Here is a 16340-nt window from a genome sequence, read left to right on the forward strand (position 1 = left end):
CGCTCTTGGGCAATGAATAATTTTCAATTTATTAGGGGTGACTTTTGTCGCCCCTAATAGTGACTTGTCGCGTCTAATATTTTTAGGGGCGACATTTGTTGCCCCTAATACTGTACCAATTAAAAAAAATAAAAATCAAATTTTTTTAGAGGCGACACTTTTCTGTCGCCCCTAATACCTATTCTATTAGGGGCGACTTTTTGTCGCCCCAAAATGTGTCGCCCCTAATATCTCAAATTCTTGTATACCATAAAATTAAAAAAAAAAATCCTTAATTATCTTTTCCTCGTAAAAGAAAATCTATTAAGACTTTGTTAGTTATTTTTATATATTTTTCGCTTATTTTTTTTTTGGGCACTAATCAATAATTACATATGGTCTATGTTTTTAATAAAAATGTTAGTGCTCAGACACGACCGGCTAATAACCTGTGCAACCTGGGCAGTTGCACAGGGCCCCAAAATAATATGGGACTATTATTATTATTATTATTATTATTATTATTATTATTATTATTTTGAAAATATAAAAAGATGTTAATTAATATTGAGAATAGAAAAGGTTATTTTTGGTAGTTTTTCATAGCATAACGTTAATATTAATATTATGTACAATTATTATATAAATACACAATTGACATTCCCATTTTTATCTCACTCTTTCTCTTTCTCTCATTCTTTTTTTTTTTTAAAAAAAATCAATGCCATTCTCTCCCTTTTTCATATTTTTAAATCAATTTTAGTTTTGGGCTGCCATCAATTCTCATAAAAAAAAGTCAGGTATATATTATATATATTATATAATATAAATGTTACATAATGTATAAATATATATTGTTTATGGATATTCTCTTTCTCTAATCTCTATAATATATATATATACATTTGTTTTTTAGATTGGAGCTTTCACTTGGTGGTTGGTTTGTTATTTTTTTTTCACTTGGTGATTGTGGTATTGGGCAATTGGCGATATTGAATTTGTGATAGCAACAAATACCAGGTTCTTTTGTTCTTTTATTCACTTCTAATTTAATTATTAACTCTCTTGATTGTTCTTTGAAATATTATATTAGTTTTTTTTTTACTATGCCTCCCAATATTAGAAAACATGAGTCTGGGTATGAAAAACGTAAGAAAAAGAAAAAAATTGAGGAGTTAACTCAATCTCAAAAAGGAGCTCTTGATAAATTTATTATAAAAGAACCATTAGTTTCTTTAGAAAATCATAATTATGACATTGTTGATGTTAAAATTCCTGAAAATATGGTTCTTAATGAAAATGTTAGTATTGAGAATCAAAATGAAAGTGTTGATGTGGAAAATAGAGGTGATGTGCCTATTGAAAATGTTAATGTGGAAAATAATAGTGATGTGTCATTTAAAAATGATAATATGGAAAATCAAAGTCATAATACTGCAAATAGTGATGATGATCATTTGAATAATTCACTTAAAAACGAAGATATTTTAGAGGATAATGATGATAACAATGCAGAACAATCAAACCCATTTGAACATTTGCTTGATATATTTGATCCAAGAAATTGGGATGCTCTTGATTCAAAAATGATTGATTTATTAGTGTTGAAGGGTCCAAAAAGAGATTATTCTGTTATGAGTGGTTCTAAAACCAAAATTTTTTAGACGATTCATTGCTAATTATACTATAGTTTTATCAAATGGAGAGAAGTGTGATCGAGATTGACTTGTTTATTCAAAAGAGTTAGATAGAGTATTTTGTTTTTGTTGCAAAGTTTTTAAAAAGTGGGAATGGTAAAGGCATGTTAACAAATGAAGGCTTTAGTAATTGGGCGCATATTGGTGAAAGACTAAAAGAGCATGAGATTAGCATGGAACATGTTAAAAATATGACCACTTGGTATGAATTGCGTCTAAGGCTTAAAAAGAATCAAACGATTGATAAAACTACTCAAAGGCTAATTGAAAAAGAAAAATATCATTGGAAAAAAGTTTTACTAAGAATTATTTTAATAGTGAAATTTCTTGCTAAACATAACTTGACCTTTCGTGTTTCTAATGAGAAATTGTATCAAAATAGTAATGGAAATTTTTTGGGCTTAATTGAAATGTTGACAGAGTTTGACCCTGTTGTCCAAGAACATGTTAAACACATCACAAATGATGATATTCACAATCATTATCTTGGACATAACATCCAAAATGAGTTAATACTTTTGCTTACTTCTGCAATCAAAACTGAAATCATTAAAAAAGTTAAACAAGCAAAGTATTTTTCTGTGATACTTGATTGTACTCCTGATGTTAGTCATCAAGAGCAGATGTCCTTAATATTGAGATATGTGGATGTTTCTTCACATTCGGTTAACATTGAAGAATCTTTTTTTAGGATTTTTAAATGTGAATGATACAACTGGTCAAGGACTTTTTGATGTTTTACAAAATAAGTTCAAAAAACTTAATCTTGACATATTTGATGTGCGAGGACAATGTTATGATCATGGGTCAAATATGAAAGGAAAACATCAAGGTGTACAAAAAAAATTTTTAGACATAAATCCAAGAGCCTTTTATACTCCTAGTGGATGTCATAGTCTTAATTTGACATTATGTGACATGGGTGAATCATGTAGTAAAGCTAGAGATTTTTTTGGAGTTATCCAGCGCATATATACGATTTTTGCCAATTCTACTAAGAGATGACAAATTTTGAAAGATAATGTGAAAGGATTGACTCCAAAATCATTGTCATCCACTCGTTGGGAAAGTCGTGTAGATAGTGTTAAAGCTATAAGATTTCAAATATCAGACTTTAGAGAAGCTTTACTTGAAGTGTCAGAAAAAGATGAACTTGATTCTAAAATAAGAAGTGAAGCAAAATCCTTAGCAACAAATGAGCTTGGAGATTTTGAGTTTTCAATAGCAATTATTATTTGGTTTGAAATATTATCTGCTATTAATTTAGTTAGCAAGCTTTTACAATCAAAAGATATGCTTATTGATGTTGCTATGGAAAAAATAAAAGGGTTAATTTATTTTTTTGAAAAATATAGAGAAACAGGTTTTTATGATGCCTTGAATAGTGCTAAGAAAATTTCTATTGATATGAATATTGATCCAATTTTTCCTCAAAGACGCACAATTAGAAGAAAAAGACAATTTGATGAGAATTTAAATACCCCATCTATTGAGTTATCAGGAGAAGAATCTTTTAGAATTAATTATTTTTTTTTTACCTTGTTCATCAAGCCATTGTTTCTCTTACTAAGCGATTTGAACAATATGAAGAATATGAAAACATTTTTGGTTTCTTGTTTGCTTCTGATAAGCTCCAATCATTAGACAATACATGTTTGAAGTCTTGTTGTAGTCATTTTGAAAAGGCATTGAAACATAATGAAAAATATGATATTGATGGAAATGAATTATATGTGGAGTTAAAGTTATTAAGAGAAATCTTGCCTAGGGAAAAAATGAGAGCTATTGATATATTAAAATTTTTGAAAGGCGTAGATTGTTTTCTTAATACAATTATTGCGTACAGAATTTTATTGACTAATCCTGTGACAGTTGCTTCTGCAGAAAGAAGTTTTTCAAAATTGAAGTTGTTGAAGTCTTACCTGCGGTCTACCATGTTACAAGAAAGACTTAATGGATTAGCATTGATCGCGATTGAAAATGATGTTTTAGAAACTGTAAAATATGAAAAGATGGTTGATAAATTCGCTTCAAAAAGTGTACGAAGAATGACCTTTTTTAAATAGAAGGTTGATGCTTACTTAAAGTTGTAATGAAATAAATAACATTTATTATAATAAAATAGTTTTTTTTTATTAGGGGCCTAAAATTTTAGATTAGAACAGGGCCTCTAAAATGTTTAAAACGGCCTTGTGCTCAGACTATAATATTTGTGTAATGCACATGTAGAAATCAATATCATGAGGAAAAAAATACTTATACTCTTTCAAAATATAAGAGGGTTTTTTAATAAATCATTATTGGAGGACGAAAATTTTACATTTTTTATTGTAGTTATAAATTACCAAAAAATGATAATATAAAAGCATTACTATATATGCAACACCTATAGTGCACAACACTCCTAGTTATTTAGTCTAATAATATTTTACTATCGGTCTTAATTTATATATTTATTTATAATTAAGATATGTGTAAAATAATTTAAGATTTTATATTTTTTATGTTAAATTAATTAGGATATGTGGGAGTTTATACTAAAGTGTACTAACAACAAACAAGATACTATGTCAAATGATAGAGCTCCTTATCAGTATTATTCTTTATGTTTAAAATACAGAAACACTTTCCAGCCAAATACTGCTAAAAGGTAGAGATCACTACTACAATCTTGGCCTTTAGAGGCTGTTTTTTCACTCCCACTTATAAAAAGGGAAGCTAAAGGGTGTGAAAATACCCGTTTTTTTCGAAATTGACATTTAGAGGCGGTTTTTTGATAAAAACCGTAGGTATAAAATTGCATTATACCATTTAGAGGCGGTTGGGAAATAATTTTTTTTTTTTTTTTATGTTTAGCCCTATGCCGTCGGTTCCTCTATAGGAACCGACGGCATAGGGTACACGTGTTTGCTGACACGTGTACCCTATGCCGTCGGTTCCTTTATAGGAACCGACGGCATAGGGTTATAAAACTAACCCCTGCTTCAGCTTTCTTCCTCACTCGACCAAACCCAGCCAAAGCACCAAAGAACCAGCACCCAGCAGAGAAGAAAAACCCTCGCCGACCACCGCCTCCACCACCCATTTCTCCCCCATTTCTCAACCATTTGAGCCCATTTTTGTTGCAAAATCTTCTATTTTCGATACTTAATCCTATACACCCAAAAAGTTTTAATTTTTTTCCCTATTTCTCTGTCATCCGAACCTATACAAAAATAGTGGGTATAACTCCGGCCACCATTTTTTGTTGAGAAAACATTGAATCTCAACCTCTTTTAAGGTATAAATATAGTTTCTATTCATTTTTATAATGTACATTGTTTTATTTTTAGTTTTTGTAAATTATTTTTTGGGTTTTTTAATTTTAATGGTAATATTGTTGTGTTGTATGTGTATAGTGCCGGATTTTTTACGGAATTGCTCGTCGGATTGCGGTTATTAGGTAAAAATTTAAAGCTCAACATATAGTATATATATGTAATTTTATATTTTATTGAATATGTGTGTATATAATGTGTGTATATTAGTGTGTGTATAGTTTAGAAATAAAAATTTTAAAATTAAATTAGTGTGGGAAATAATTTTTTTTTGAGATAATAGTGTGAGATATAATTGATTATATATATATGTATGTATAATTTAGTAACTAAGTAACTTGTTACTATTTTTAATAACTAGTTATAAGTAATGAAATAATTATTTTTGCAATTTCGTTATATTTGTTTATATTGTAGGTTCGGTATAATTTTGTGTGTAGTGTATTTGAGCTTGCATTGATAGGTATATACTTTAACTAACTTTTTCTTATTATATAATTAATTATCAATGCATGTTAGTTGAGTTTGAATATCTTAAATATTCATCCGTAGTGAAGTAGGTTACGCGAATACATGTATTTGCGGTCGGGTGGGTGGATAAATTTTGTATTGGTTATCTGTTTTGTTTGTTATTTTAGGCACTTTTAAAATTTTTGGGAACGTCCAATTACGGTAGTTGTGCTGCCGAAATTTCGGTAGAATTAGGATAAATCTTACTAAAAAAATATTAATATTTACATCACCCAAAGAACTAATTAGCTATAACATAGTAATAAGATGTTAGGTCACTAAAAAATAATCTAACCATTTGTTATGTTAGCTTACTAATCTAGTGAAAATGGTGACCTTAATTTTAAAATTTCTTTCAAAATTGGAATCAAACATGCCCAAAAATTCATCTTTGCCATAACTAATAAAAAAAAATAAAAATAAATCCCAATATCATTTCAATCATCTTCTTTTTGGGTATAATTGATGAGCATTGTAATGATTAGCTACATGGTCCACAACATGTTTAACACTTTACTAAAATCACAATCCTTAAGCTAAAAGTCATTCATCATTACACATAATAATAGTAATAAAAAAAAAAAAGTTACTTAATTATGGAAGAAGAATACAAATGCAATAACAGATAAAAATAATAAAAGTAAATTAAAGCAAAAAACACATTTCTTATGCTTAAATCATTGACATATAGCTTACTTTATATTGTGGTTGTGAATGCTCCTAAATCATTAACATATTGTTTATGCTTTTAATATTTCATATACACTACTTGTTATATATATAGCTAACTTTGAAGTTTGTTTGTTAATGGTGTAGACATGGCGAACTCGGAATCAGGATCTGATTCGGGAGCAGAAAATGAGTGTCCAACCACAATACCTACACGAGGGCCGACGCAAATGAATGAAATATCCAAACTAATGGATCAGGGCAAAAGAGTGGCCCTCGAAGTTAATGATAAAGGTCAATACTGTGGAAAAAGCTACGCGAAGCTCGTATCCACTAGGGAGTCGGATGTCGGCAGACAATAGGGTTGGCTTATAAAAATTGGAAAGAAGTCAACCGTACTGCGAAAAATCAAGTTTGGAAAGACATTCAGGTAAGCTATTATTTGTTAGAATTTTGATTTGTTTTTCTATTACTCCAAATGTTGACTCTAACCGTGTTTGTTTTCCTTCAAAATAGACGGGGTTCATTGTGCCGGACACCTTCAAACATGATTGTCTCATCCTAGCTGGGAAGTTAATGAAAGACTTCAAGAATAGGATGACAAAAGACATCATAATGCCCGCGTTGAAAGAGAATGATCTGGGACGACTGGCACAAGTCCCTGAAAAGCACCCGGAGATCGACGCTGCTGATTGGTGCAAATTTGTTGAAAGTAGACTAACTCTGAATTTACGGTACGCTAATTATATTAACACTAAGATAAACTCTTAAATACAAGTACATGTATCTAATGTATTTTTTTGGCATTGTAGGAATTGAGTAAGGTGCAACGTGAACGTTCCTCAAAAATTCAATCCAGACATCGAAGTGGTCGGAGTGGGATGGTGAACGTACGGGAAGCTGTGGTAAGTAATACTAAAAATTTAATGTGCTATAATGTGCTATACAATTTAATTGGTACTCATTTCATTGTTATAACGTTATGTAGAAAAAGGACCTCGAAGTTGCAGATCCTCCCCGCCACCGTGTTTGGATTAAATCTCGCACCAAGAGTAGAAAACTTGTCACTGATTACGACAAGGAAATTGCCGAGAAGATAGTAAGTATATATTAATTCATATACTAATTGCTTGAATATATAATTCAATTAGAGTTAGTGTATATAATTCATATACTAATTGCTTGAATATATGCGTGCATTAGGCTCAATTAGAGGAGAAGCTTAGTCAGGGACAAATTCAGGTCCAGGGCCAAAACGATATCCTCACGCAGGCGCTCGGGACACCGCAGCATCCCGGACGTGTCGTGGCCGCCGGGTATGCTATTACTTCAAATGTTATTTATTTAGTTACACAAATGAAATCGTTGCTAATTTGCATTTTATGATTTGTAGGTTCCCGACTGTGGCATCTCAACTGTTCTACAGAAGAAAAGGGAAGTGTACGATGTTGTGGCTCGGCAAGCGAAGGAGATTGAACAATTAAAAGCCGAAGTCCAATCCCTTAAGCAGCAGAGGAACGCCGCCGAACAAGAGGAAGAAGGAGAGGTGGTGGTGAGGCGTATGTTCCACAACCATACGCTCCTCAGGATGAGGTACAACCACAAATTTATGCTGAGGAGTTCATTTCCCTCAACGACCAAGGTATCCTATACAATTTTGATGACCAAGCGGCCCTTACTCAGCAAGTACATCTCTGCTCTGACAACATCGACAATATTGTGGCCCGAGGGTATTTGTACGAGCATGTGGGTGTGGTCAAAGTTCACTGCCAGGATTACGATGATTCACATGCTCGGATCATGGTTTCAGAAATCCTGCAAGAGGACGCTGAAATCCCGTCCCACTTGAAGAGTTCGGATATGTTAGGGACGTGTACCGTATGTTCCTTCCTTGGCCTAAACACTTAATTTTAACAACCGAGGTAACTTCTCAACCGAAATTAATTATTAATGGTTAGTGGAGTTTGATTATCTTCAATATTCATCCGTAGTGAAGTAGGTTCTGCGAATATATGTCCGCGGTGGGATGGATGAACAAACTACGTTATATATGTGTTATTTGTCGTTATACAGCCATGTTCAAAATTTTTGGGATCATTCAATTACAACCGTTATGCTGCCGAAATTTCGGTAGAAATTAGATAAAATTTGATATATATATATTATGTTCTGTTTTGTTTAGGGTCCACTCGCTCAACCGCCCTCAAGACGTGATGCGTCAAAGGGGAAAGCTCCGATGCTTTCTCCACAAGCCGTGGTGCACGGGAAGATGAGTTGTTCACGGAAGAGAAGATGGCGTTGATCCCTAATTCGCTGAAATGGATGATTCATGAATTCCTAAGGCTCAAAGATAAACGTGATATAATCACAATTCCTGTCCCCCGAGGATTCATTGCACCGCGTACCCGGATCACGTTATCCGGAGAGGATTTGCGACGAGTTGCTACGTGTGACTACATCGGCAACCGGGGAATGTTTGGAATGATGTATACTCTTCTTTAATCTAATTAACCTTATATCAAATTATAGTTAAATTATTATAAGGCACTAACACTTTTTTTGGCAGGCACATATGGGAGAGCATCAACGGTCTGAGAAAAATTTTCAAGTTTTACGACCCAGAGCTTCTCACAGTGCATGGGATCGCCGATGAAGAACGAGTCCGCCTTTTGACGATGCGGCAAGACGATTGGCTAATTGGTTATCATTAATGAACAAAGAACCACCAAATGTTCTTTATTCCTTGGAATATCGGGTAAACTTTATTAAATTCTTTAGTGCTAATTGTTCATTTCTATATTATGTCTTCAAATTATTTTTATACTATCTTACTTATATTCCAATATAATTTTCTAGGATGCATTGGACGCTAGTGGTGGTTGCGCCAAAGAAAATTATCCATTTAAACCCTCTAAAAGGCCGCCCAATTCCCGAAGAAATAGAACAAATGATCGGAAGGTAATTATTTAATGACTTCTTATGTAACGAATTTAAATTAACTAACGAATTGAAATGCTAATATAATTTTTCCAAACAGGGCATTCATGTATATAGGGGACGCACATCAGTATCTTGGCCCGTGGCAAGGAATTGCACAAGCAAACTGTCCAAGACAACCTAAAAGCCAAGAATGCGGTTTTTATGTTTTGAAATATATGACTGACATCGTCGCACGTGCCAACCCCAATCGTTACATAGAAGATCAAAAAGCTGTAAGTTTTAATTATTGATCATAGTATATAAATTTTATAATAACAAATATATAATATACATATACATAAACTAATATAAATTTTTAATTTTTTTAACAGTTTGGGGGTAAGAAGCAATACGATCCAAAAACAGAAATTTTACCACTACAGCGAAAGTGGATCGAACAATTGATGGCGGTGATTCACGGTGACGATTGAGGTTCAAAGGTCGAAGAATTTTTCTTCATTATGTAATTTTTATAGATTAACTTGTAATTAGATTTATTAACTTATTAATATTTTTAACTAATTTTACATGTTTGTGTAATATTTAATTATTTTTATGAAATCAAATTATGTTTTTACCCAAATTTAATTACTATTTAATTTAAAATGTAATTAATATATAATTAAATTAAATAAATATGTAATTTAAAATTTAAATAAATATGTAATTTAAATTAAATAAATATGTATATAAATTAATAAATATAAAATTAAAATAATATAATTAAATTAAAAAAAAAATCGAAAAACTGAAATTCGCGAGACCTTTACCGTCGGTTGCTACGCCCCCTATGGCGTCGGTTTTTTGATAGGAACCGACGCCATAGGGTCCCCTATGGCGTCGGTTCTTAGCTAGGAACCGACGCCATAGGGGTATATATGGCGTCGGTTCAAATAAACCCTTTAGCGTCGCCCTGATAGGCGTCGGTAGCGAATTTCGCGAAAACCGATGCCTAAAGGGCTTAAAAACCGCCTCTAAAGGGTGTTTTTGTAGTAGTGGATGCTACAGTTAGTTCATGTTTAAAATAGAAACAGGCCTATATATTTCCCAGTTTTGAACTGATCATATTTAATTTCAAATATTTTAATTTATTAATTATTACATAAATTAAATTAATTCAGTAGCTAGATACATATATTATAGAGATTCCATGGATGCACTGATCGAAAGCAAATCTTTTTTTTTTTTTTTTTTTTTTGAAGATGGGACGTATGCATGCATTGTCAATTTTCATGAACAGTTAAATTGGAAATATATTGTAATTATTTACGAAATTGTGGCATCATTAATGGTATCTCCTTTTGCAAGCATCTTTAAATAAAGTTTTTTTCTTTCTTTCTTACAAAGTACTGACTAGTTAGACAAATAAGTACAAAGGGGATATACTATAAACAACGAAACAATTTTCAATGTTGACTACTTCCACTAACTTTCATCGCCACCCATATATTTGCACCTATGCATAAATTTTCCAGGTTATAATATATAGGGTATTAGGGGTATTATTTTTGCTCCTATATATGATGGCATATTCTTAGCCATTGAATTTTCATTTGGTGGTTGTAATTTGCTTAGTTATGATAGAGTTGGATGTATTTGATTCTTTCACTATTATTATTATTATTATTATTATTATTATTATTATTATTATTATTATTATTATTATTATTATTATTATTATTATTATATGTAGTAATCGTATAATATTTTGGAACAGAAATTGATATGTCCTCTCCCATGACTCAAGATTTTGATTAGAAGAATTAAATTTTCATAATATTCAAAAATTAGAATAGGAAGAGAATATATAAGTAAAAACGTAATTTATAGAGCAAAGACATAATAATATTAAACATCAGAAATTTAAAAAGAAATAGCCACCAATTTGTGTCTTTTTTCTTGTATCTTTCAAAACTTCATTTTCAGATTATATATTTATATGTGTTTCGGAAATATTTTCTGTGTTCAGAAAAAAATTATATATTTAATCAATTGAGAAAAAAATTGAGACAACATTTTTTTTTTTTGAACTTTCACATAGAAAAAAAATAATATGAAGTACGTTCTTATGATTGTTCTTATTCTATAAATTTAACAACATAGATAAATAAAAATATCACTAATTCGAGAAAGAAAGAATGAAACTATTAAAAATACATTCACTAACGTGATAAAAAGAAAAATCACAATAAAAAAAAATTAATATAAAACTAAATACTCACATGTTCTACAACACACCATAATACCATATAACCAAACTATTCAACGAATTAAAAACATTAAAAAATGTCCTCATAGGTGAGAGCAAAAGTGATGCTCTCACCTAAGAATTTTCCATAATATATATACATATACACCTTTCCCACCAAAGAAGTTTGGTCTACAAAAATATATACGATATATTTATATATCTATTAATTAATATATATGCTCTCTTTTCTAATTTGTAAAGCTTTTGCTTTTATAACTTCTAGATATGTATTCCATGTACTAATAAATGGGTGCGTACTTTTGTCTTGTTATCACTTTGATCATATTCTTATCTTTCTTTGTTTTTTGATATATTTTTGTTATCAATTTATTTGGAAAGCTGACATGATTTGTGAGCTTTTTTTTCTTTTTTGTTTGGTTGTTGACAAATGATTTGTGAGCATTATTTATTGTATTCTCTTTTATAAGCATTTTGAAGTAAGATCAATATGCAAATATATATATAACTAAATAATATGTCCATATTGTCTTCTTGCATGTATAGATCATTTATAAAAAGAGTAATATCAATGATATATATATTGTCTGATTTTGTCTAATATAATCTTTTTATTTTTTTAATCAAAGATGGCGATTTTATTCAATACTCAGAAGATACAATAGTCTTAAGAGCAAAAAGAGCATAAGCTCACCAAATTAGCAATATGACAAGTAACAAAACCCTCTAGCGACACAATGAACAACCTTATTAGCATACAATAGTCTTAAGAGCAAAAAGAGCATCAAGCTCACTAAATTCACAATTTGACAAGTAACAAAACCTTCTAGCGACACAATGAACAACCTTATTAGCATATCGTTTAACAAAAACTAAAGACACAATCATTAGAGAAGAGATCAACATACGACAATCTCGAACTAATAATTCAAACTGGGAAGGCATGCATAAGAATAGAGCTTTTGATAGCTTGAACCACCAACAACGCATCAATCTCGATTATGACATTGGCCCACTGTTTTTTCTTTATCCAACTCAAAACTTTCTTGATCCCAATTGTTTCAGCAATTTCAGGTTTGACTAAGCCAACACGGCTTGCAAAGAAGGTCGTAAGCAGACGACCATTGGAATCGCGACCAACATAACCAAATCCAAACTTGTTCTGTGCTTCAAAAATAGCTCTGTCAACATTTACCTTGACTGTATTCAACATTGGTTTCCTCCAAACCTCACTAACATTGTTAATAACATCTACTAACAATGCACCACCTTTTCGAGATTGAGCATTCTTCCATTGGTCAAGGACAATTCTAACCGACCGAACCACCTCCTTAGCAGAGCACGTTTTGTTCTTTCACAACACATCATTCCTAGCTGCCCAAATTTTCTAGCTAACCATGGCATCTCCAAGCACCAACATCTCACTTTTGAGTCTCGGCCACATTAAAAAACCAGCTGCTGAAATTAACATCCAAACTAGTAGCCAAATTCACACTAGAAACTCTCCAACAAGACCTAGCAAAAGCGCATTGGAGAAGGACATGGTGTATGTACTCAATGACCAAGTTACAAAAATGACACATTAAGTCAACATTAACATGCTTAGTGTCTAATCGTGCCTTAGTTGCAAAGGCAACCCGAAACAGCACGCCACAGAAAATGGTGGACTTTTGGGGGGACATCCAACTGCCACAATAATTTCCACAAAAAAAAAATTACATTAGTGTGTCATTTAGATATGATTATATATATACGTATATTTAAAATTTTCTTAATTAGGTAACATATGCTATATTCTTAACCAAAATTCACATAATTAAATTTGAGTGTGTCTATATATAGGTTAGATTCGTTAATTTGATATAAAGGGTTTTTATTCCTAAACTTGATGAAAAATATGGCGTGTGAAACAATTTACCATAACTAAAATAAAAAGCTATAAATTTCTTATTACAACTATTTCAATTTAAAATATAAAATAAATAATAATAAAGTTAAAATATAGTTAAAAATAGTTATAATATTTTAAATTTAAATTTCTTTATATAAAATATTTACATAATTTTTTTTTTTATTTTAATTCAAAATTAAACTAATAAATTTAAAAATATGATTAAAATATTTATAATATTTTAAGTAATTTTAAATTTAAATTTAAATTTCTTTATATAAAATATCTACATATAATTTTTATTTTAAATATATACAATAATATTATAAAAGAGAAATTTGATTTTATATACTTAAAAAATTAAAAAAATTTATTCTTAAACCAAAACTTTTTAAACTAAAAAAACTATGACATTTTTTATTAAAACCCCAAAAATACCCCCTCATAATTCAAACTCATTCTCTCTCCTTCCCTCAAACTCTCTCTGCATCATCTCTCTCTCTCTCTCTCTCTCTCTCTCTCTCTCTCTCTCTCTCATCCCACAACCGCCCACCCTCACCACCACCTCCGACCTCCGACCCTCACCACCACCTCCGACCACCCGCACCAACACCCTCGACCCAGCCCCCCTCTCTCGGACCACCCAAACGTCGCACCCCCTCAGCCTCACTCTCTCTTCCTCTCTCTCTGAAATCGAAAAAAAAATCCACAGAGTCCGATGGTTTGACCATGGGGTCCGACCAATCGGACCCATCGGACCCCACTCTCTCTTCCTCTCTCTGAAATCAAAAAGAAAAAAAAAATCCCCCAGGTCCGATAGTCAAACCATGGGACATTTTTTTTTTTCGATTTCAGAGAGAGAGGAAGAGAGAGTGGGGCTGAGGGGGTGCGACGTTTGGGTGGTTTGAGAGAGGGGGGCTGGGTCGAGGGTGTTGGTGCGGGTGGTCGGAGGTGGTGGTGAGGGTCGGAGGTGGTGGTGAGGGTGGGCGGTTGTGGGATGCGAGATAGAGAGAGATGATGCAGAGAGAGTTTGAGGGAAGGAGAGAGAAAGGGTTTGAATTATGAGGGGGTATGTTTGGGGTTTTGAAAAAAAAAAGTCATAATTTTTTTAGTTTAAAAGGTTTTGGTTTAAGAATAAATTTTTTTAATTTTTTAAGTATATAAAATCAAATTTTCTTTATAAAATTAATAAAAAATATTCATATTCACTCTATATAAAATAGATATATAATAATAATAAAGTTAAAATATGGTTAAAAATAGTTATAATATTTTAAATTTAAATTTCTTTATATAAAATATTTACATAATATTTTTTTAAAAAAATATGATTAAAATATTTATAATATTTTAAGTTATTTTAAATTTAAATTAATTTTTTTTTATATAAAATATGTACATATAATTTTTATTTTAAATATATTAATAATATTATAAAATTAATAAAAAAATATTCATATCCACTCTATATAAAATAGATATATAATAATAATAAAGTGTTGTTGATTTTCACATAACTAAATTACGTGATTATAAACAGTAACAGGAATGAAAAGGGAACTTTTTTGTTAAAAGAAGTAAAAGAAAAGTCCCGCACGTCGTCCCAGGCTTGCTGGAAACCAATACAATTCACCTTCTCCCAAGAGACTGCTCCGACGTACTTGTCGCTCTTTCCTTCCAAAAAGAAACAACAAATCCCTATTACTCTTTTCATCTAATTCCAACGTCTTTGGTTAATTTTAACAATATATATGATCCTTCTCTCTCCATCTTAGAATTTAGAAGAGTGGTTAGAATATATAGAGTGAGTGTTTGGTAATATATATATATATATATGGGTTACAGATATATATCTTAAAACCAAATATTAGCAATGATAAATTATATATTAATTTATAAGGATTAATATAAAGTAAAGAGATACTGCTAGATGAGAAGATGAGTTGGAATATATATGGTATGTGCTTGGATACGTACATTAAGAAAATAATATGGCTTTTTATAGACTTTATAGTAACATTTTTCGCATTTCGAAATATTTGGTCAAAAAAGAGTCTCTTTTTAACCCAATTTACACTTCAGATAAGTGAAATAATACTATCGAATAGAAAACAAAAGAGGGCCACACGTCAGGAAAAGAAAGTACGTACAGGTTATATGTATTTGATGACAAAGATTCACACACACATTGGATACTTATGAACAATAAAAATGAGAGTGTATATTATGTACATTAAAATTTTCAGTTTTCCCCATATGTAAGGTAAGACAGACACTTTGTTCATTGAGTTGAACTTTTTATATCGAAAATGTACCCAACAAATTCCTACTATAACTTGAGTTTTATTGGTCTATATTGTAACTCATGGATTTCGTTTTATCAAACTAAAATCAATTCCAATAATTTATTAAAACTATAGATTTTGTCAAAAAGCAACTAAATACATAAGAAATTATTTATGTATCTGCAAATAAAAGGTTTACGTAATATTTAGAAAAAAAAGATCAAGAGTTACAATAAAATGAACCCAGGCGGAGCAAAATGCACTCCATAAACACGATCTGAAGTAACTATAACAAAATGCTCTTCCAATACAAAGACGAACCTTATCAACGGACCGTTTTACTCCGTTGTCAAAAAAACATGAGGCAACAAAAAAATAAGCGATAAATACACACACTAAAAAAAATTATACTTTTGTGATTAAAAGTGAAAAAATTGTAATTAAACATAAACTAGCATTCTTATGTTATTACTGTATCTAAATATTATTTTTTAATAACAAATAATATTATGTTAGGACTAAAAGTGATATTTAATCACAAAAACAATTATGTTGCGAATAAAATATTATCGTAACTTTTTCGATAGTGATATTATAAATTATCACAAGAAAGCCATATCAATATTTTATTAATCATCTCATCTAAGTTTCATATAAATTCAAATTCAAAATTCAGAAACTAATGTGGAATCAAAATATAGGAATATGAATGAGAATGAAAATATAAAAATAGGAATGTAATACAATTTAAAATACATAAAAAAATTGATAAAAAAAATTATTATATTTTTTCTCTTATTATAA

General features: G+C 30.7%; 3 protein-coding genes and 1 long non-coding RNA gene across 4 annotated transcripts; all 4 read left to right on the plus strand.

The window, feature by feature from the left end:
- The first annotated feature begins 773 nt into the window (after positions 1-773).
- Positions 774-2360, plus strand: LOC133031719 (uncharacterized). The gene has a single exon (XM_061105305.1). The coding sequence runs from the start codon at positions 1086-1088 to the stop codon at positions 1641-1643; it is 558 nt and encodes a 185-aa protein (XP_060961288.1). The 5' UTR covers positions 774-1085; the 3' UTR covers positions 1644-2360.
- Positions 2087-3742, plus strand: LOC133030664 (uncharacterized). The gene is made up of 2 exons (XM_061103490.1): positions 2087-2378; positions 3228-3742. Exons 1-2 carry the CDS (start codon positions 2087-2089, stop codon positions 3740-3742), a joined length of 807 nt encoding a protein of 268 aa, XP_060959473.1.
- Positions 3743-6916: 3174 nt separating this feature from the next.
- LOC133029102 (uncharacterized) lies at positions 6917-7458 on the plus strand. The gene is made up of 3 exons (XR_009683313.1): positions 6917-7077; positions 7161-7271; positions 7376-7458. It is a non-coding gene; the product is annotated as an uncharacterized LOC133029102 (long non-coding RNA).
- A 1440-nt stretch (positions 7459-8898) lies between these two features.
- Positions 8899-9726, plus strand: LOC133029103 (uncharacterized). Its single transcript, XM_061101577.1, has 4 exons — positions 8899-8927; positions 9029-9130; positions 9210-9384; positions 9484-9726. The coding sequence occupies exons 1-4, from the start codon at positions 8902-8904 to the stop codon at positions 9580-9582; spliced, it is 402 nt and encodes a 133-aa protein (XP_060957560.1). The 5' UTR covers positions 8899-8901; the 3' UTR covers positions 9583-9726.
- Positions 9727-16340: the final 6614 nt, after the last annotated feature.

Source organism: Cannabis sativa, chromosome 1, assembly GCF_029168945.1.
Source record: "Cannabis sativa cultivar Pink pepper isolate KNU-18-1 chromosome 1, ASM2916894v1, whole genome shotgun sequence".
Taxonomy (NCBI): Eukaryota; Viridiplantae; Streptophyta; class Magnoliopsida; order Rosales; family Cannabaceae; genus Cannabis; species Cannabis sativa.

Coding starts and splice junctions, on each gene's coding strand:
- LOC133031719 (XM_061105305.1), top strand. CDS start 1,086: ATGCCTCCCAATATTAGAAAACATGAGTCTGGGTATGAAAAACGTAAG.
- LOC133030664 (XM_061103490.1), top strand. CDS start 2,087: ATGTTGACAGAGTTTGACCCTGTTGTCCAAGAACATGTTAAACACATC. Junction 2,379..3,227: donor TTTTTTTAGGATTTTTAAAT/GTGAATGATACA, acceptor TTGTTCATCAAG/CCATTGTTTCTCTTACTAAG.
- LOC133029103 (XM_061101577.1), top strand. CDS start 8,902: ATGTTCTTTATTCCTTGGAATATCGG. Junction 8,928..9,028: donor TTTATTCCTTGGAATATCGG/GTAAACTTTATT, acceptor ATAATTTTCTAG/GATGCATTGGACGCTAGTGG. Junction 9,131..9,209: donor ATAGAACAAATGATCGGAAG/GTAATTATTTAA, acceptor TTTTCCAAACAG/GGCATTCATGTATATAGGGG.